This window comes from Poecile atricapillus, chromosome 2 (assembly GCF_030490865.1).
Source record: "Poecile atricapillus isolate bPoeAtr1 chromosome 2, bPoeAtr1.hap1, whole genome shotgun sequence".
In the NCBI taxonomy this organism is placed as follows: Eukaryota; Metazoa; Chordata; class Aves; order Passeriformes; family Paridae; genus Poecile; species Poecile atricapillus.
The window spans coordinates 127,332,180-127,353,326 of record NC_081250.1 but is presented as its reverse complement, the minus strand read 5'-3'; the positions used below and the strand labels follow the sequence as shown (position 1 = coordinate 127,353,326).

General features: G+C 37.7%; 3 protein-coding genes across 10 annotated transcripts in view; 1 reads left to right on the top strand and 2 right to left on the bottom strand.

Moving 5' to 3' along the window:
• The window catches only part of CPNE3 (copine 3), a 28,941-nt gene extending 25,651 nt beyond the window's left edge, over positions 1 to 3,290 (bottom strand). For 2 of the 6 annotated variants that reach the window (XM_058831978.1, XM_058831976.1), the window contains exons 1-3: positions 3,152 to 3,290; positions 1,917 to 2,043; positions 393 to 451 (exon numbers count right to left, since the gene is read on the bottom strand). The gene's annotated coding sequence lies outside the window, so the exon portion shown is untranslated. The remainder of the gene's footprint in view (positions 1 to 392; positions 452 to 1,916; positions 2,044 to 3,151) is intronic. The other 4 variants (XM_058831980.1, XM_058831977.1, XM_058831982.1 and 1 more) reach the window with 3 other exon arrangements.
• Positions 3,291 to 3,434: 144 nt separating this feature from the next.
• RMDN1 (regulator of microtubule dynamics 1) lies at positions 3,435 to 17,191 on the top strand. Of its 2 annotated transcripts, none has more exons than XM_058831984.1 (10): positions 3,435 to 3,568; positions 4,220 to 4,331; positions 7,049 to 7,136; positions 8,119 to 8,278; positions 8,923 to 9,012; positions 9,670 to 9,725; positions 11,745 to 11,832; positions 13,450 to 13,480; positions 14,822 to 14,955; positions 16,991 to 17,191. In XM_058831984.1, the coding sequence occupies exons 1-10, from the start codon at positions 3,449 to 3,451 to the stop codon at positions 17,027 to 17,029; spliced, it is 918 nt and encodes a 305-aa protein (XP_058687967.1). In that variant the 5' UTR covers positions 3,435 to 3,448; the 3' UTR covers positions 17,030 to 17,191. The 2 variants fall into 2 exon arrangements, with proteins under 2 accessions (XP_058687967.1, XP_058687966.1); XM_058831983.1 differs by having other exon boundaries at positions 3,448 to 3,577.
• A 1,637-nt stretch (positions 17,192 to 18,828) lies between these two features.
• The window catches only part of WWP1 (WW domain containing E3 ubiquitin protein ligase 1), a 59,186-nt gene continuing 56,867 nt past the window's right edge, over positions 18,829 to 21,147 (bottom strand). For both annotated transcript variants that reach the window (XM_058831975.1, XM_058831974.1), the window contains exon 24: positions 18,829 to 20,995. In XM_058831975.1, the coding sequence (XP_058687958.1) occupies positions 20,896 to 20,995 (100 nt within the window). In that variant the 3' untranslated portion in view covers positions 18,829 to 20,895. The remainder of the gene's footprint in view (positions 20,996 to 21,147) is intronic.

Below are 21,147 nucleotides of genomic sequence, written 5' to 3'. Positions count from 1 at the left end.
AGATACAGACACCCTGACTTAAAAATTGAATTCTTTTAAGCACACAGCAGTAAACCAGAGGAACACGTTTCTTGCATATGTTTTATATGCTTTATCAGAGTATCTTTATTTCATGTAAAACCATCTATCAACTAAACAATGTGAATAGTATCTTAAATTGTGTGCTCTTCATTGTAATTTCTCTGTGTAGAGCCACTGACTGACTACATAATTAAGATTATCCACAAGAAAGAAAAACTTACCTCACTAAAACTTGCTGTACTTTACTGTAGAAACAAGATGTAGGTGAACACACACTTTAGACTAATCCTTTTTACAGTTCCTTTCAAAGGATGTTGTGACTCTTCACTGTTACAAATACTAGTTCTTAAAAATGAGTTACAGTAACTTACCAAAGAGGTGTGCCTCCGGGCCTCTCTGCAAAAGGCTAAGGCTTCAACCAACAGTAGCACTAAAATGTGAAATGAAATGAAAACTAAGAATTGTTATTCCCATAGATCAATCAAAGTAAGAGGTTTGAAGGCATATGGTTTGAGGAACTAGAGTTCCTCTTAAAACAAATAACCTGTCCAACAGTTTTATGTGTCCATGAAAGCAGCACTGTAAAGATTACTCAGAGCCTTTGTTAGGGAATAATATTTACTAAGTACTATAAAAGTCCATCAAGAAAATCCTTTAATATTTTAAAAACAAAGAACTGATTACTGGTTTTGTCCTATTCATTAGTTTATTTCTTTTTAATAAGGTGACAGTGGATTAGAGTAAGTAAATTAAAATCAGTGGCTCCCAATGTTGTTTATGCTCTAACAAGCCTGTGCATCCTTACACAGCCAAAGGATTACTAAGAAAAGTCCATGAAATCAGTATTCCACGATGATCCAGGACATCTCAGTATAAACAATAACAATACTTTGAAACCAACAATCACAAAATTGCACTTTACTGTAGCCCAGAGGTACTTCAAACCAAGCGTTCTCCAGACAGCTGCCCCTCAGTTCTGAATCACAGCAGCTACTTGCACTCAGCATTCTCTGTGTCTGGGAGGCATCATTCACACTCTGCATATCCAGAGGCAGTGGCTCCAAAGACAGGCACACAGCAATCATGCAAGTTCCTGGAACCATCAGATAATTGCACATATGCTAATTACCTGCCACGAGGAATTTGAAACAACCCTTCTGGGCAGGAGAAGTACCAGAAGCAAACTGTCATTACTATAACTTAGCTGCCTCCTAACTGTGCCTTTGATAAAGGACTGAGTGAAACTGCACTTGATCCATGCAGTTTCATTCCAGATGGAATGGATAGGATATAGTCTTCCTTCAACCAGAGAACAAAGTACAAAGCAAGTGATCCAAATTCATAAAGACTATTCCTTAAACAGAAGCTTAGATCCAGCAGCCAAGCCCTAAAATTCCTCTATTCATAAATCCTTCAGACACTTAATAATGCCCTTTCAAAATGTCTGAGCAAAAGCATCTCATCTAAAGCAATATTAAAGATAAGCCAAAGAAATGAAACAGAATCACAGAGTTGATGGAAAAGACCTTTAAGATTATAAGAAAGCCCACACCACAATTATACTTCCTGCCTACTTGCTTGCACAAGCCATACCACACCTTCAAATGTCATGCTAGGAGGGGCCAGTATTAATCTTTGCCTAACTGATCTACAAATAGAAGTAATTTCCTTGGGTTTAACAAGAACTAATATCTACCAATACTAAGCTGATAGTATATTACTTATGTTGACTGACTTTCACAGGAAAATAAATAGGAAGGAATATAAAGTATCTTATTCCTTAACTTTGTCCCTGAAGGTATTTCCTTTAGGAAACTATGTAATGACAGCATTTGTTCCTAAATCAAATGAAGGCAAAAAAAAAAAAAAATTAATTCCATCCCAGATATACGTACCGTTGAGATTTCAGTTTTATTACCCCTAACACGATGGCTTCCCTTTAACATTCAATTCTGGAGAAACATCTGGCATAAAAGAAGGCTGTACAAACACTGTGGTACCAATTCTGCTACTTTGGAATTCCTGCAGATGACATTTAACAATAGCTTAGTTATTCAGCCTACCAGAAATAGATTCTTGTTTGCAATAGCTGAACCAAAATTAGTCTAACAGTTACCTATGAATCTGCATATATTAATTTTATGACATTTAGCACAGACATATTTGTTGCAAAAACACTGCATTCTTCCCAACACCACAACAGATAAACAAAAGGACCTCTGTATCCTACTCCCTGGACATCTTTCTTGATTTTTTTTCTTCTACTGCTTTTTGGTACTCTGCATGCACCTCAAAACATCTTTCCTCTGTGACTATGCACACATAAAGTTAAAATTTAAAGCTCCAACTGAAAAAAAAATAGAATAACTGAGATTCATTTTGATTGTATTTACTTTTACTAAACAAACTTTTTGCACCACCACAGAAATATATTTTATTCGAACCTTCAGGGACATAACCCTCCAGGAAAATAAATGTAAGTGCTGGAGGCAGGGCAATACATATTATTTTGAGGATACTTAAAGTGCTTTGAAGATGTAAGCAAAACTGAAGAGGTTTCACATTTTAAAACTTCCCTAGTGGAAGAGTAAATTATGGCAACATGAACATTATCTCAGTTTTGTCTTGTATATATTACGCAACTACAGTGAAGAAAGAAAACAACCACCCACTCAAACAGCAACTCAGAAAGAAGAGCATGTGGTTTTCAGGAACGATGCTGACTCTATACAGCCTCCTCTCCCAGAGGTAAGAGTGCTTTTCAGAGTGGCGTTTACACCGCCACAGAGATCGGCACTGCGGACTCAAACCTTCAGGCCTACAGCTCTAACTTCATAAAGTTCCACTCCCTGCGGGACGGCGGCTGGGGCAGCGATTCTTCGATCCCCGCGGCACCACCACCAGCACCAGCAGCAGCAGCAGCAGCAGCAGCTGGCAGCGCGCTCCGTGCCCCGTGCCCCGCCGCAGGAAGCGGGGCCGCACCTGCGGGGACGTTTCACACGAGGAACGGCTGGGATAGCAGCCGCCCGGAGCCCTGCCCTGCCGCCCAAGCTCCGCACGGATCCCCCTGGACAAGGTAGAGGGTCCAAGAGCTCAAGCCCCGGGGAACACGGGGAACCCCCACCCTCACCTGCAGCGCTGCACCTCCGGACCCCCGACCCGCGGCGGCCACACCCGCGCAGCCGGACCCGCCCCGCCCCGGGGCGCAGGCGCAGAAGCGCTGTGCGCCCCCCGCCGCGGCCGGGCCAGGCCGGGCGGCCGCTCGGGCCTGGCGTGGCTCGGGGCCCGGCCGCGCAATGTCCGGCCCTCGGCACGGCGGGCTGGCTGGCCGAACGGGCGGCCCTTGCCCTCGTGTGCCCCCAAGCCCGGGCAGGGCCGCGGGGCGGAGCGGCTCCTCCGCAGGCGGGGGGCGGTGCCGGCGGCGGCGATGGCGGTGCTCATGGCGGCGTTGGTGCGGCCCTTCCGCCGCGGCCCTGCCGGCCTGGGGACAGCGCTCCGGCGAGAGGCCGTGGGCGGCCCCTGCGGCCGGGGACGGCCGGGGACTCAGGTAGCCAAGGTGCCGCTAGGTGCGGGGGAGCGCGGCCGCTTCCAGCGTCTACTTGGAATGCGCTGCCCCGGGAGGCTGGGGAGTCACCGACCCTGGGGGTGTTTAAGGGAAGACTGGACGTGGCGCTTAGTGTCATGCTGTATTTGACGTGGTGGGGTTCGGTCGTGGGTTGTACTCGGTGATCTCAGAGGCCTTTTCCAGCCTAATTCACTGTGATTCCCACGGGGTGTGGCTGCCGCTCGCCTCCGCGGAGCCGCTCCGCCGAAATGAGGGAGGGAGGGAGGCGGCTGGAGGCTCCGGCATCGCGGGCCGTAGCAGAGGACTGGATTGTGCGAAAACTGAGCCCTGGACCTGTTTCAGCAGTAAACGGATTTGATTTGTTCTTCTAACCCTGTAATGTGCTCCGTTCTTACGGTTTATGTTCAGCCTGGTGCTCTGTTCGTGCTTTCAGGCGCAATCCTAAGCTTCTGTTAAATATACTTTACATACTCACTTGATGAAGTGGCGTCTTGTCTTATGAGGGATTTTTAACATTTTAAAGTCTTTTTCTTTGCTCAGAATCTGAAATATAACTGGTGGCACAGACGAGAAAAACCTTTTTTAACTCGGAGTGATAATGTTCATTAATACCTATCTTATGATCCTACACAGGTGCTTAGAAAAAGCCTTCAGAGGGGGGTTGTGCTTTCAACAGGGTCCTTTTTGGTTTATGAAGCCCATAAGCTGATTTCTGGCTTTGCTGAGGTTCATGCAAGCTTCAAAGGTAATATTTTCAAATTTTGAAGTGTTTTGGTTATTCTGATGTGAAATTTAAAATTTTAGTGCCAGAATTATAGAGGAAAATGGTGTAATGCTTTTGATTTTTTTCCATTAAGACTGCATGCAGGTCGTTTCAAGATAGGATCCTTTTGGATTGGTTATGGGTGGTGTCATAGCACTTCAACAAGTGATTGTTTCAGGTGTAACCGAAAGCAGATTAGTATCTCCTTCTGTCAGGGATAGAACACCTGAGCAAAGTTGATAATAAATAATTTGTTGCTCAATCTTTAATTAACTCTTATTGAAAAGATACGAGTCTGTTAAGAATGCAGACCAAAACTTAATGTATTTTTAGAAATTTTAGCTAGTTCAGGTTTTCAATATGAAGACACTGTGATTTCTGTTTAATCTAGTTGAGCAACACCAAGATAACGCTTCATATGAAATTGAGAAATGTTTTCTATTTCTATAACACTAAAAAGAGGGAAGCAAAGCCTTCCTTTACCTACTAGAAAGCAACTTAGCAAGTGGTAAAATGTTTTTTCATATCCTTTGAATAAGAATAATCTCACTGTGGGAAGGACAGTGACAATATCCTAAAAGGGGATATTGCTGCAGACTTAAAACTTGTCTGTCTAAATAAGGATTTTCAGAGTAAGCCTGACTGAAAGGAGAACAAGCCTAAACTGGATGCATGCTCACTGTGTAGTTGAGGTAGTAGCCAGTCCAGGTAACCTGTTTCTCTGTGTCTCAAAAAGAGGAACATCTTAGGTGTTTATGTAGATAGAAACAAAAATTCGGATAATAAACTTTTCAATGGATAAGGAGATGTTTCATGTGCTGTAACAGAAGGAGCATCAGTGAGTAGATTTAAAATAGCTACTCAGTATACAATTAAGAAATAAGAATAATGAGGAGTAAAGAATTAATAGTTTCTCATGAGGAGCATAAAACTGCCTGGTTGCCTTTGGTGTTTTCAGTGCTCCCACGTGAATCTGACATTTACATTGCCAAGAAAAGCAATGCTAACAGGCTTTCTGTACAACACATGTAATAAATATGGTAAAAAAAAGGGTAAACTAGAAATACCTGAAAAATAGTCTAAAGTAATAAAAGTATAATAATTTGCATTAAGCACATTGTGGGAAATGTATTCAGAAATTTTGAGTTCTGAGCATTTAGTCATTTGATATGTTAGTAGTGTTCGAGTCAGCAAGCAAACATAACTGTTTAGTGAAGATCATTCTGAAGATGTACCGTGAAGCTCATTTTAGACACTAAAATCCAAAGTCCACGTAGATTGTTATCTTATTATTGAAAGGGTTGAAAGAAGACATTTAGAGACAGCAAGGTTAAAAATTATCCAGAATACATTGATTTATATTCTAGGATCCTTTTAGGCTGAAGAGGAGGCTTTTGTGTTCAGTAGCCTTCAATGTTTTGCTTGTACTGTAAAGGAAACTGTGCTGACTTTAGACGGGGCTACCATATATAGTAGGTAACTTGAAAAAGGAAACTTATAAACATGATTAATTTTTATGAAAGGGATTAGAGCTTATATTTTGACTTCTAAGTTTGATCATGTACACAGGAGTAATACCAAAGAGACAATAAGCGTAGGTAAAAGGTCTGTAAAAAATCAGAGAAGGCTTTTGAATTAAAAGATAATTTTTTGATGCTTTAACGTTGGCACAGGAGTCAACTTGAAGTTTGTTCTTCTCCTGTACAGTTACATATATCAACAAAATTACCCATCTGCTTCCCTTTGGGTATTTTTCCTTCTAATTCCGTCTTTTTTCATGCTATAATCCTCTATAGTGTGGTGTTTGATAGTTCTGTTCCCTGTATACTGTTCCAAGTACTATATTTATATATTATTATATTTGTATATTATTATATTTATCCAGTTGTGGAAATTATATTCCCCAACCACTGCTGCGTTTCAGAGTATTTTCTAGAAGATGAAAGTGTCATAAAAATAATGGTACTTAATTCATAAATTCATATTTTAGAAAGCAAATTCTGATTTTCAAAATTACTTTTGCTATTAGTATCTTGAAGGAACACAGGAGTTTCAGTATATTAATTGTATTTTTTGGGCTTGTATTTGGGAAAATCCTAAGGACTTCAGTCAGAAAACCTTTAAGCAACATTTTGTTTTGGCTTGTGAGTAAATAATGGGACCCACTCAAACTGCAGTTATGTTCTGGCAAAACTCTGAAGCCATACTGAGAATGAATAATATTTTTAAAAGTTGGGGGTTTTTTTCATTGTTATTGTAAGATTTAAATTCTCTGCATATACTAATGAAAGGGATTTGTTACTCTTAATTCTCTACTGTACTTGCTCTCCTGGTCCATTTTCTGTCCTTTTTTTTTCATTTCTGCCATTTTCACAATTTAAAAAATAACTTACTTCTAGTAGTCTGATGCACTGAGAAAGACACTTTGGAATGTTAAATCTGTCCAGCAACCAAAACTGTCTTGCTGAAAGCTGTTGTAGCTTTCAGAGACCTGTAGCTGGAGAGACACCAGTTGTCATCCTTGCTCATTGTTCATGTTACTTACTCAGTCCTTTTGTGCTTTTAAGTTTGAAATGATGGCCTAAAAATGAGCTACATCATTTTCAACTAGGTTATCTTGCTCTAAAATGTTTTGGTGATAATGTCTTAATTAACCATAATTTGTTCTTCTGTTTCCACAATTTTAATTCCTTCAAAAGTGGAAGATGTGATAGAACAAGCAGACTACCTGTATGGGAGTGGAGAAACTGAAAAGCTGTATCGGTTGCTGGTTCAGCATAAAAATAGGTACTTCATTGCTTTGAGACATTACTGTGGCTTCTTTTTTGTGCTCTTCTGTATCAGTTTTTCAGCTAATATTCTCACTGTGGAATGCTGGAGAACCTATTTTTCACCCTTATGTAAGTAGGAAGGAAGGACTTGTGATCTTTTTCGTCCCAATGGAAAAATGAAGAAAAAACTTATAGTTGTAGAAGGTGGGGGTTAACCCTGAAGTTTTTCAGTTATGGTTATTTGTTACTCTACATACTCATACTCAGCATACTCTGTTATGATGTTTTTTGTTACTCTAAGAATCCCTTAAAATACACTGCAAAATTCTGAAAGACTCTGAAGTCTCTATTAAATTAGTAAGCCAATGGTAATTATCTAAAGTATAATGAAGTATAAGTAGTGTTCCATAGCAGGATGTTAACAAAATAAAACTTAAGATCCTTAAGCATGGACTGTAACCTACAATACACCATTTGATAAAGTGATATAAATAAATACGTAACTCTACAGGTGTATGTGCTGGTGGTACAGTTAATCTCTGGGATTGTTTCTCTAGGAAGAATTTAATAATTTAAGTACAAATAGAGGGAAAAAAGATGCATAATGATTTCAGTATTCCAAGTAAACATCAATACAAAGCAGTGGAGTGCCAGAAAAAATACCATCTAGCTAAGAACAGAGTAACCCTTCTTTTCCTTCTGGTGTTTTGAGTGGTACTGTTAGGGTTTCTTAAATCTGTATCTCTTTTGAGAAAACAAAAACCTTTCCTGCAGATCTATTTGCTCTGCAGACCAGAATGGCAGAACAAAGTTCTTGTCAGACAGTCAATAATAGTGGGCTTTCATTTGATGTTTGTTACCTTGGGTTTGTACATAGCATAGCATGACAGATGGATTCACTGCTGTCTTATCACCCACTTGAGATATACTTTAAAATACTCCTTTTTGCTTTATTTCCCTGATTGCTTTAAAACATCAGTGTTTCTGTTCCTAACCAGCGATGATGCAGAGTTGTTATGGCGGCTGGCACGGTCATCACGAGATCTGGCTCAGCTTGGGAGTACTTCTGCAGAGGAGAAGAAACAACTGACATATGACTCCCTTGAGTATGCAAAAAAGGCACTTGAAAAAAATGAATCAAATTCTGCAGCACACAAGGTGAGCCGTGCAAAACAACTGAAATCTTGTTTGTTGATTTCTGTTTACAGAAAACAGAACAAATATTGTGCTGTTTTAGGAAACTTCAGCATAATTTAATTTTTCAGTTGAAAATGAATGAGACTTCTAGTTCTTCCTAACATTTTTGGAAGATCTGAGGTCAGACTTTTCCAGGTAAACTTCCTTTAGGGAAACAGAAACATTCAGTGTGTGCAGGACCATCAAAAGAAGTGACTGATCAGGGTGATAACAGCTGATGCAATCAACTCCTTCAATGTAGCCTTAAAAATGTATGTCCCACATTCAGCATGCCTTTTCTGGGCTCTGTAGAGTTTCATTGGAAATATTTCAGGTCCTGGCTGCATTCTGCCCTTTTTTTTTTTTTTGGTGCTGCTTTCATCACAGGCAAAGAGGTAGCAAAATGTAGTCACTTGCCTTGGTATCTTGGATCAGAAGAGGACACTGATTCCCTTTACACATGCAGACCGGCAGCTTGCTCTGATGTTGATTGAGCTGTTCACAACAAATACTTAAGGCTTGTTGTTATTTGTAGTAGTGGCAGCTGTTCTGGTTGCAAGTTTCTTAAAATGGACTATTAATATAGTGCTGTATTAAAGGTTTTATTTTTGTTATTTGAATTACAGTGGTATGGAATTTGCCTCAGTGATGTTGGAGACTATGAAGGAATCAAGACTAAAATTGGAAATGCGATTATCATCAAAGAGCATTTCCAGGTAATGCAGTTTTTTGCATATGACAAATCAATGTGTCCAGTATGTAGATTGTTTGACAGCTGGTAACTAATTTTTGGTGAAATATTAAAAGCATACTTCTGTTCAGACTTCTAGTGGCACTTTGTTTTTTGGATTATTGTGACATATGCTCCAGAAATGCCCCAGAAACAAGGAGTACAAATTCTCTCCTGCAGTAAACCAAGTCGCTTTAGAAGGGAGTCTTGAAATAGCTGAAATGCTTTAGATACCTCTCAGGACTAGATCAATGGTAGCTGTGATATTGAGAAATGGCAGTGGGGCTGTCCTTTTAACTGTGCATTATGTAACAGTAAAAGACAAATGCTGTAGAAGATAAAGAACTCTACTAATTTTATATCACCAGAGATTATATCAAAATCTGAACATGCCATGTCTCAAATGCAACTTTTAATAGCCTACTAAAGAGAAGTGCTTAGACATCTGTTACTGTCATCAGAATTCTGGAGGTGAGCTGATTAAGTTGTGCACTGAATAAATAGTGTGTTGCCTTGAAATTCTACACACCACAGTCTGGTTTAATTAATAGTAGGATAACAAATCTGTTTTTAAATGTATTTTAATCCGTGTGTCGAAACAACTTCTTTACATACTGTGTTGCTTTTTTTCTCCATGCACCAGAGAGCCATTGAGCTGAATCCAAAAGATGCTACAACAATTCATCTTATAGGGATTTGGTAAGATGTATTTTCAAACTAAAGTTAGCATATGGCACAGAAAAATATCTTGCTTGAATTGCAGAACTGCTTGGACTAATTTAGAATGTACTTGGAATTGATGCAAGCATGAAAACATATTGAACAGATATATAGGACATCATGACTTAAAAAAGTCTAGCTATTAATTCTTATGCAGTTGAAAAAGGTGAAAAATAATTGTTCATTTAATTTATTTATATGGAACTATTAAAAAGTCCTTTTGCAGATGTTAAGTTTGCTTCATAGAATTCATAGTGGGCATCAGTGACAGCAAGTAGTAGCTCATTTTGTTCTGGAGTATGAATGGAGTCAAAGCTCAGCACTGACTTTATGTTGAATTTCAGTGGTGGCTGCAACTTAATACCATCCATTAAAAGCTATCAAAAATGGGATGTATTCCTAAAATATTCTGGTACTATCTGTCAGGATACAGTATTTTGAAAGTTATATTAAATAAAGGAAGCTTATAAATGCATATGTATTGATCAAAAATTATTGAAATTGAATTTATTGCTCAGTGAAAATGGTACTAATGATTACATAGCAGGCAAATGGACTGGAAATAGAACTTCCCATAGTAACCAGGGTATTCTATGCAAGTGATGTGATGGAAAATAATACAATTTATGTGTTAGAGACTCCAGGCAGCACTTCCGGTTATTTGTCAGAAAAAGACCAAAGATGTTACACTGTTTTACTGGAGATCTCTGTTTTAGGATTGAGAAAAGAAAAGTAATTTATTTTCAGCTTAAAAATACACTAAAACCCACAGTCAATTTTTCTGGCTTTTTTTGGATCCTGAGTATCAAAGAAAATGATAATCTATTGCTCCAGAGTTTTTTACTAGTTCAGAAACTTTGTTTTTTCAGCATCTACCATTCATTCCCACATTATCTAACAATTGCAATTGTCCAGATTTTTAAGCAGAAGTATATGCTACTAGCTGACTAAGTCCATTTTGGGATAGGAAGCTTGTCCTGGAAAGCACTTAAGACATTGTTCCTATGGAAAATTAGAAAAGATGATCAGAAATAGATTAATACTAGTTTTGGCTCTAAAATATTTCCATGTTGTATATTTAAATGTACTCATTACTGAATTCCAGAGCCATGTTGATCTGAAACTGGCATTTAGTATCAGCCACTTCTTGAGTGTTTTTTCTCTTTTCTCATTCTAATCTGTCCTGCACTGAATCTCTTTCTGATAAGGCACATCTCATGACAGAATTTCAACTTTGGCTATGTATTCCATGTCTTGCCCCCCTCTCCTCCAAACCTTTACAGTTACTCATTTTTCCCCTTCTCTAGAATGTTTTATTTTACACAGTGAATAACAATCTCATTGTGGGAGGCTGCTGAAGTGAATTGCATTGTTTAATGTTTGCACCCAGAATGTTCTGTGCACTTGAAATGCTTCAACAAAAATGTTTAATCCTTCCAGCACCAATAAGATAGATGATTGATTGATTACCTGTGTTATTTAGTAGATAGAAAAACAGCATAGCATGGCTTAGCCTAGAGCACAGTGGTTTGATTCTTGAATTTATTTTCATTCTTATAGATCAGAGTCAAAGGAATGTACTACAGATCTGCTTTATATTAATAATTGAGAAAAGCAAAGTAGTGTTGAGGTAAGGCAATGACATTACTCAGTTGTGCTGTTTTTGCAAATACATTAGAACAAAACACACATAAATCATTAAAATCATTCAAGTTCAAAATCTGTCTTATGCTTAGCAATTGCCCCAGTTTTAGCTAATGTAGTTAGTTCCCAGTAAGACACACACCAAAACATTTTTAGTAGCAGCTTCAGACATCTTGCTATTTTCTTTTACAGATATAAGAACATGCTTATAGAACTTGCAGTGTGTCTGCAGTTTTGACTCTTGGAATCAACAATTATGACATCCAGTTTTTATGCTCAACAACAATTATGAGACTGTTACTTGAAAACAAGAGAAATGGGAAGGGTAGATAAAAATGTTTCTTTTTGCTTCAGGTGTTACTCGTTTGCTGAGATGCCATGGTACCAAAGAAAAATAGCTGCAACACTGTTTGCCACACCACCAACCTCGACGTTTCAAGAGGTACAGTATGAAAATATTTCACAGATTATTATTCTCCCCACAAAGCTGATGATACACTTTCTGTTTATTTTTCTGATAAAGCTGACCTGATTCTGGAATAAGCATGGAGTTGTGAGTTTACAACTGTCAATAATAAAATAAGATTATAACAGGAGAGTAAGTGGTATTTAAAAACAAAAACCTTTCATTTCCTTCAGTTATAGCACACACAGAATAGTATAAATTATTTTGTGAAGTTTTTGCCTGAGTAACTTATAACAAACTATATGTATTTACTGTTATGCTCTGTTGCACAGATAACTCTCTGTACTAGTCCAGTGCTGATGATTTATATGATGGTGTTATGCCATGTATTTATTTGCTAGAATGCTAGTTCTAATAGCATTTGTCCCCTTACATTAAATGCAGAAAGCAACAGCTTGCTTTGTTACTTAAGATGAACAAATACCCTTTAATTCTCTGGCCACATATGGTGTGGGGTTTTTTTCAGTTGAAAGTAATTTTGTTCCTCTTTTGTGTGAAGATTCCTGCTGTCATACACCCTAAAACATACTATCCAGATGTTTATCCTTTAAAATAGTGTGTCTAAAACTGTGTGTGTCTAAACCAGTGTGCATTTTATTTAAACACCCCCATACATATGTAGAAGCTTGACAATTAAATTTGCAATAGAAAACGTAAGTGCAGCTGTTTTAATCTTTGTTTGTTTAGAGCAACTGATAACTGCTTTGTTCTCTTGAAGTGGGGGGGCAGGCATCACTAGAAAGTAATTGTAGCAGGCTGCTTGCTGTTACACAGAAAGCAATTTAAGAGCTGATTGAAAAAGAAATAAAACTGTTTAATGGAATGTCAAGCTTGTAAGTTTTGCTGAAAGGCCACTCTCAGAAGAATACAAACTGTCAGCCAGGATATCAAATACTGCCAGAATGCCAGTCCCAGCATTCAGTTCTGCAGCACTTAAACTCGCTGAAGAAGCAAACTTGTACTGCTAAGATTTCTGCTGTTTCAGTACAAAATCTGTTTCGTAGATATATACACACTTTCAAGTTCTGTGAGAGCTTTTTCCCTCCAGCTACTACCATTAGAAAAACGTAGGGATGGACTGAAATTTTGTATGTGCTGGATGGGAAACTTGTTGAAAATGCATGGATACCACAGATGTTTATCCTCATGTAAGAGGTTACCAACTGGTGCTCTGTGGGAGTCAGTTCTGTCTCAAATATTTATTAATGACTCAAATAATAAGATTTGTTTCATCTGTTATATTTATACATGAGAAGTGGATGGGGAAAACTGCAGATGTGTTGGACAGTACAAACACAATTCAGAATTTATCTTGACAAGTTGAATTGGAAAAACACGATCTAATTTGGTAGGAATAGGAGGTATTACACTCAAGGAAAAAGTGGTAGAGGGATAGCTGGGTAAGTACCAGTTCTTTTAGGATAATGTCAAATCTAATTGTACATTCAATGAGAACTGTCAGTAGCATGCTGAATTAATAAAAATAAGATCATGGACAGGAACTCGTTTCTCAGGTATGTGTATAAGGCTTTAGTTTGACAGTTGCATTGAGTTTATTCTGCACTTTAAGGACAACAACTTTGTCTTTTACAGGCTCTTCGTTACTTCCACATGGCAGAAGAAGGTAAGTCTTGTGGCTTGTTTTGACTGAAAAATACCTTTCAGGATTAATGATTTGCAGTAAACTCTAGCAATCAGTGTATCAGTATTAATAACTGTAGGCACCAAACCCAAAACGGCATTTGATCAGCTGATAAATGTGGTGTGCCAGCACACTGGGCTGTTACATTGGGAACATTTTACCAGAGATACTTAGATGTTACACACTTACTAAAGTATGTTACACACCTGGTATACATCACTTACAGTGTAAGGGGAAGATTTTTGCAGAGTAAATACTAAAGTGAAATGTGTACCTTCCTGAGTCTAAATTACTCTTCTGTAAGGAATTCAGCAGGAGTGCAGGGAGGCAGAAGAAATAAAAAAAGGGAATTCTGTGTTACTTTTTCAGAATTTTCTTAGAGTTCAAAAGTCCTCTGTATTCTAAATAGAAAAAGCAGGCTTTTTATTATTTCAGAAGTAATTATGATCAGAGTGCCAATCTCACAGTTAAACTGTCCACATGATATAAAATAAAATAATAAAATAAAATATGAGCGTGTTATTTCTCCAGGAGTGAAGCCATAAGCAAAACTCACTAGCTGAAAGATAAAGGAAGACAAGGGAAGGCAGTGTTCTATGCAAGATTTGTACATAGTTAAATTATTGAAGATTAGAGGAAAGGCTCATACTGTGTCTTCCCCTGAGTGTCAAGTAATGCAACTGTGAATTGGCACAGTGAACTTCATCTCAGAATTTGCCTCCAAAACACCTCCGTATGTTTTGAAACCTGACCTTAAATCCAGCAGTAGAGAAAGCCTGTGCTGTAAGTTGCTGTAAGGAACAGCAGGCAAGTTTAGTCTTTAATAACAAATGATGCTTTATAAAAGTAAGGTTTAAATCTCTCCTTAAAAAATCTTCAGTGTGGATGCAAATAGTTTTGTTTTCTTCTTGCAGCAAAAACTAAGCTGGTATCTGTATGTGCTAGGAAATGTGCCCTATTTTCCCTTGCCTATACCTGCTAAGCTGGCTGCATTGTGTCTTGTACCTACCCTAGTAGTAACAATGTTGTACCCTTTTTTTCTGGAAAAGCCCAAAACCTGCAGAGCATTATGCAAATCTGGTATGCATTAAGATCACTGCTTTGCTGTTTGTGAGGAATCTAGTGTCATTTAGTTTATTATCTGACAATCTTCTAGTTAATATAATTGTTTATGAGACAAAAATCTAGCAAATGGAAGTTTTACATTGGCTTCCTTCTGACCCAAAGCCAAACTATATTTTCTGAAACCAATATCAAAGTTCAGTACCTAGGTTTGGCACGATGCTAATTCTCATCTAGAAATTTTCTCCTGTCTCTATGCAGCTGATCCAAATTTCTACAGCAAGAATTTGCTCTTTTTGGGGAAAACATACTTGAAGTTGAACAATAAGAAGATGGCTCTTCTGTGGTTAAGCAAAGCAAAAGAGTATCCTGCACAGACAGAGGAGGACAAACAGGTAGGTAATTGTACTCGTACAATCATATATTGTATCCAACATGTATGACATCATGGCAGTGGAATGTTTTATAAAATTAACTCAGGGGAAGTTATAGTTCAGCACCTTTAATTCAAAATCACATCAACATCAAAAACCTCTAGTATGGTACTAGCCACCTCTGAAAATAGTGGTTGGCAATACTCTGTTTTATTCATATCAGAGAACTGTTACCCTTTCTCCATGGGAGTTGCATAGTGCTGACAACGACGCGGCCTTAGCTGTGTTGCTAAGTTCAGGCAGGCGCCTCACTAGCCTGTTCCTATGTGAACACAGATTCACCTTTCATATGCCTGAAATGGGTAAGGTAGGAATTACATTTTGAAATAGCTCACAATCATGTGAACACAAGGAAGGAAAAAACCCAGATGTACCAAAACCCTAACATTTCTAGGCCCCTAGGGAGAGATTCAGGTGATCTGAGTAAGACAGATTAAGGTAATGTATCTTCAACAGCAAATCGCCAGTGCTACATGCCATGAGTCACTTAATTACCCTTTGAAACTCTGCAGAAGGATTCTGGTTTGGAGGGTAGGCATCTGCTTCCTACCTAAACATTCAAAGTACTTCCAGGAGAGGTAATTCATTAGACTTCTTCATACCTGATAATGCATTCAGTATAAACCAAAGCAGTTGCAATTACCTTTCAGAAACAATCCTGTTAGCATCAGAACTAACAAAACCTCATTCCCATTTGATTTTTCTTATGGCTGATAGACTTCTATTTCGTTTAGCATTAAGCTGCAGTTGAGATGCACATTCTGAATGTCTGCACAACACTCTGAATGCCCAAAGTAAGAAATACTTTGGTAGGATTTTGCATTTCACACGTCAGAAAAAACACAACTGAGGTAGTGTTTCAGAATCCCCCTGTAGATTTGCTAGTAAGCCTCAAACTGTTTCTTCCAAAAGTGAGTTCCTTTAGTAACATCTTTCAGTGGAAATAGAAGTCTTACATTCCTCCAGTGCCTTGCAGAGTGTTCAGGACTTTAATAGCCTAAAGGAGTAGTGGTCTCAGGTGTGTAAGAAATTGGTCAGTTCTTCTGACAGTTACTAGTAGCTGGAGGCACAGATGAAACCAGTGATCCCAAAAACTTGTCTTTCTTTAGGAACCATACAGGAAGTATAGTCAGGAGTGAATTCTGTGCAGTAGCCAAGTTGTTAAACCACTGATCTGTTTCAGCTACTTGTGGCCTCCTGATACAGTCATCTATTTCCTAATCTCTTAGATGAGTGTAGAGCTGCTGAACTGAGAAAGGTGTCGTTCTCCCCATTCTCTGGCTGAATGTATAAAATGCAGAATCCATTGGGAGCTAGGCTTGATAGTCCACTATGAAGGAAACTGGCCTGGGCAAAGACACTTGAATGCTTGTCTCAGCATAACCAGGTTTTCTGAACATTTGTTACTGCAGATACTCAGAGGTATCTGGCTAACGCTGTCTGCACGGCTTGCTATGTCATTACCAGAAGTTTATTGGGTTGGAGGTTTTTCTGTGGTTTGAGAAGGGAGGAGAGGATGTTGAGATTTTTTTGCTGTTTTGGTTTTTATTGGGGGGTGTTTAATATTAAATGTTAGAGATCATATTAAAATTTTATTAGGTTATAACCAGAAACCTTAGACAGAGCCTCAGAAATGATCTCACACTTCTTAGTCACTACCTAGGGTGTTGAAAACCCTAGGTTGGTTGGGTGTGGTCAGAGGTAGGACAACTTCCTGCATGCTACTATTGGACTGCAGCAAATCAAAAACTAGTATCTGTATTCAACACAAATAAACTTAATTTATGTAATAAGTGAATTACATGGAAGACACTGCTGAAGTGTTTTATTCCTATTCAAATATTGAGCATCTTAAACTACAGAAGAAAAATTACTTTTCCTAGGACTGTTCTGAATTTACACAACTGCAGTGAAACATTTGGGTGCTTGTGAGGGAAGTTTTGCTAGAATAGCCTGTAACTACCTGGGGCTGTTATGTTACATTTATTTCTTTCAGGTACAGAAAGAAGCTTTGGAGCTGCTTAATTCCATATAAGAAGAAACAAGATAATGGGAATTCAGTGCCTCAGGTTTGAGCAGCATAGGAAAAAGGCCCCAAATACTATTTTGGTTTACTAAAGTTATTACTAAAAGTACAGCTCAGACCTTCCATCTCCCTCTCATTTCTATTAAATTCTGAACTGGAAGATCTGTTTCATTATGTGATTCTGTCTGTTCATTTACATGGGAATTTAGGGGACTTCATTCACAAGTAGGGTCTATAGTTAGACAGAAAAGGCTGAGAGAGTGATAGCATGGGTTTTTAATTAAGTTTTTTACACTTTTAAACTACAAGTTATTTATGAGGAATAATAAGAAACATGACTGGCATAAGTTTAAAGAAAGGAGGGACAGGGTCATGACATAATTGTAATCCTGCAGTTTTTTCTATAGTGTTTTCCTGTAAGATTCAGTGGTCTTGAAAAGTAATAGATGCTCCTATAGATTTAACATTAAGGCTGCACCATCTTAATTGCAATGCTCTTAAATGCTAGTTTTTAACTTTGCAGAAAGTGTTGTGGTTTAAAACAAGAAATGAAGGAAAAAAGAACAAGTAGGGAACATCTAAGAAAATCCCTTTATGGATGATATCAGCACATGCATTGAGAACCTTTGTGATGATTTGGTGGCTGTAAATGTTTTGCTGGGCACATACACTTTGTCCTAGACTGTGATAACAGGAAGAATGCACACCCCCAGTACATTAGAAAGGAACTTCTGTGTGGAAGGATATGGACTTCTGTTCACAGACATAAAACTACTATGTTGGCAGGAATTTTCACCAGAAATACAAAGTAACCTAAGTTAGGTGTCCAGCCAAATACTATATTCCAAGTACCCAAGAGAAAAAGTGGACCAAATAATGAAAAAATAGTAGGCAATCAATTACCTGTGGAATTGTCAGTAGAACAGCCTAGAAAAAAACTGACTAGAAATACCTAATGTTTGCTTTACTAGGAAAGGGTATTGTAATCTCTAGGAGGAAGATGAATAGCATAAATTGCTTAGACTAACCAAGCCTGAGCTAAGTCAGTAGCAAAAATTCACACTTGAGAAAGAATCTGGGGCTTGAATTAAAGCCTGATGCTGCAAAACCACATTTAAAACAGTGTCTAATCAATTACCATAAAGTAATTATTTCTATTAGTAAAGCATCATAATGAAGTTCTCTGTGTCACAGAGTCTCAGGGTGGATGATGGGAGTGTTTGAGAGAGAATTTTCTGCATTCATATTCTATGAAAACATTTGTGTAGTTGCTTCTAGTAGCTTTGTGGCACCTTTCTTTACATGCCTTTTCTGCTGTTGCCAAAGGAAGACTATCCAGGTACTAACAGCTGTGGAGTATATAGTGAAAAGCTGAGTTTCAGGAAGAAAGGAAACAACAAAACCCATGAACTACACAACGGCTCCTCCAAGCAGTATTACTTCCCTGGTTCCCTGGTCTGATCTCCAACCATTGCTGCCTTCCCTCTTTTTGCTGTCATATTCACTCCCCCCAAAGATAGGTGAAATATGGGGAATTCAAGTGGGAAAAGAAAAAATTACAACATAGTCTTACTGAAATTCCCAGAAAATCAAAGTACTGTACACATGTGCACACAGGTATATTATTTTTGCTTTCTTTTCCTCCAGAGCCATTCTTTCAGTCAGGCCCTTGACACCAATTCACAGATCACACACGTGGATAGAAAGCTACTGGCTTTGGTTTTTTTCATGCTTACTAATCCTTACCCCCAGGAAAAAACATTGCAGGTATAAGACAGCTAACGTTACCAAACAATAAAACAACTACATTCTTGTGATGTGCTGTCTTTTTTATTTTGTTCAGTTACTCACAGATTCACAAAATTCAGCAGTTGGTAGTGGGTCACCAAGTCATTCATTAGTGCAAACTCATTAACTGTGACATTTAACCCTCCCTGTCTTTTAGGCAAGTGACACACACTCCTGGTGCCTGGCCTTTGACCTCGGTTTGTTTTCTTAAACTTCCTCCATTCTAACCAGCATTAGTGATAATTTAAGTGGATTTGCACTTCAAAAGAATTTAGTGCTATATAAAATTGGTTTTGCAGAATATACTTGGTGGTGTATGAAAAACCCTCAAAGTGGTGGAAATTTTTGAAGCTCTTACAGAAAAGTTCACATAAGACAGCAGTCTGTTTGAGCCCGCTGCACCACTGCTGTGACCAGAGCTCTCTACAGGTACAGCTCCCAGTGTAAGCTGTGCATATTGAATACAAAGCCTTGAGACAATCCAGTATGTAGAAAAATAAATTTTTGGCAGAATTCAGCTGCTGCATTGGAAAGATACATGAAGAGATACAGCTAATTTTTTCTGCATGTACACTTTTAACAGTGCAATATGATATGTTAACACAAGTGTGTTGAATCGTATTCTAAAATTATTTTCATGTGTGTACAAAATTCTGTGTAATTTAAATGTCATGGAATTTACAGGTAATATTTAAAGCATATTACAAATGGTGATTTAAAACACATTTGTACTCTATAATAAGGAAGCACAGTTTGCTAAAAGTAGCATTTAATATAATTCACATGAATAAGGTGTTAAATTTTAGTATTTTTTTAAACGCGTCTTTGCAGTTCAGCAAATATATGCCAATAAAATGCCAATAAAACTAATTTTGAAATGCTTTTATATTACTGTGCATTTAGGACAAACCTGACCTACATATAAGGATGACAGGTTTTAGACTGTACTTCATTCAAGTACATCTAAATTTCAGTAAGAACATTAAAGAAATGAGATTATTTAATACTAAATAATATTTTTATCTGTGCAAAGCTTAAGTAACTTCAATTTTATTTGAGTTTACTAGATCCAGTATCTGAAACTGAACAAGAACACAGAAAGCAGCAAAATTCACATTACCTTTTTTATACCCTTACAGTTTACATTAATATAACTCTACAAAGTTATAAAAAGGACATCACAGATTGAAAAGGGAAACCAAATAAACAAAACAAAACCAAATTAAAAAAAAAGCCTGTGAGACACCAGACCAAGAAGAGAACGGGTAATATTTTCTCTTTTATTATTTTTTCTTTGAAGATTACCTAACATCCTCGTGGTAATAACCCAAGGTACTATGTAAACAAATTTCAATGCTGCTCAAATGAATTAAGATACTCTGTTCAGCTCCTGCAGTAAGTCAGAACAGTGGCACCAATTCCTTTCAACATTAAATCACATTCATCTCATTGTACATGACTCCTGTGCAAGTAGTAAAGGCTTTATTCGTGACCTTGGCTACATCAGTAGAGAGGGATATATCAGCTATTTATGTGTTTTAAAAAAATGACAGAAGAACAGATTCTGTCGTCTCAAATACCAGCAGCATCTTTCTACATATTTAGGATACATTTGGCCTAAGCCTTTAACACCTTTTAGAACAGCCATGCAGTAAAACAAACTTGGAGATGTTTCTTTAAAGAACACTGAGCAGTTTAAACATTTTTCTGAATGATAAAGCCAAGATAAAGCAAATCCAGGCCCTTTTAAATGGCTGCAACTTTTCATACACTTAAAGCTCTATAAAACTAGAGCCCATTAGTATATATATTTATATTTTTATATATATATATATTTTAAATAAGTCTCTTGTTTGCTTTCAAAATTTATGGAGGGGTTTTTCTGGTCTTTTGAAAGGGCAATAAATAAAAGTAGAAAAGGCTGAACTGTTTTGCATATATTTGTGGAAGAACGGAGAACAATTAAACTTTTAGAGTTCCAGAAAGATCACTGTACAGAACAAAAAGCTTATATACAATTAAGTGTGCAATTTTAGTTGGCTGGGCCTTTTATTATGCAAGGTATCCATTTTGACTAGAAGCCACTTCTACTCTTGTCCAAATCCCTCAGTTTCTTCAATGGCAAAGAGCAACTTCTCTTTTAGTTGTTCATAGCTTTTATATGGTGGCAAATCCAAACGATTAAAACTGTGCAGGAAAAAAAACCGGAATTTTGTTACGTTTATCTAAATCCCATGTAGAACTATACAGAACTCAATTGTTATAGTAGAAGTTATAAATGTTCTGATTTAACAATTAGAAAAAAAGTAACGATCAGCGCAATCTCACTGACTTGGCAT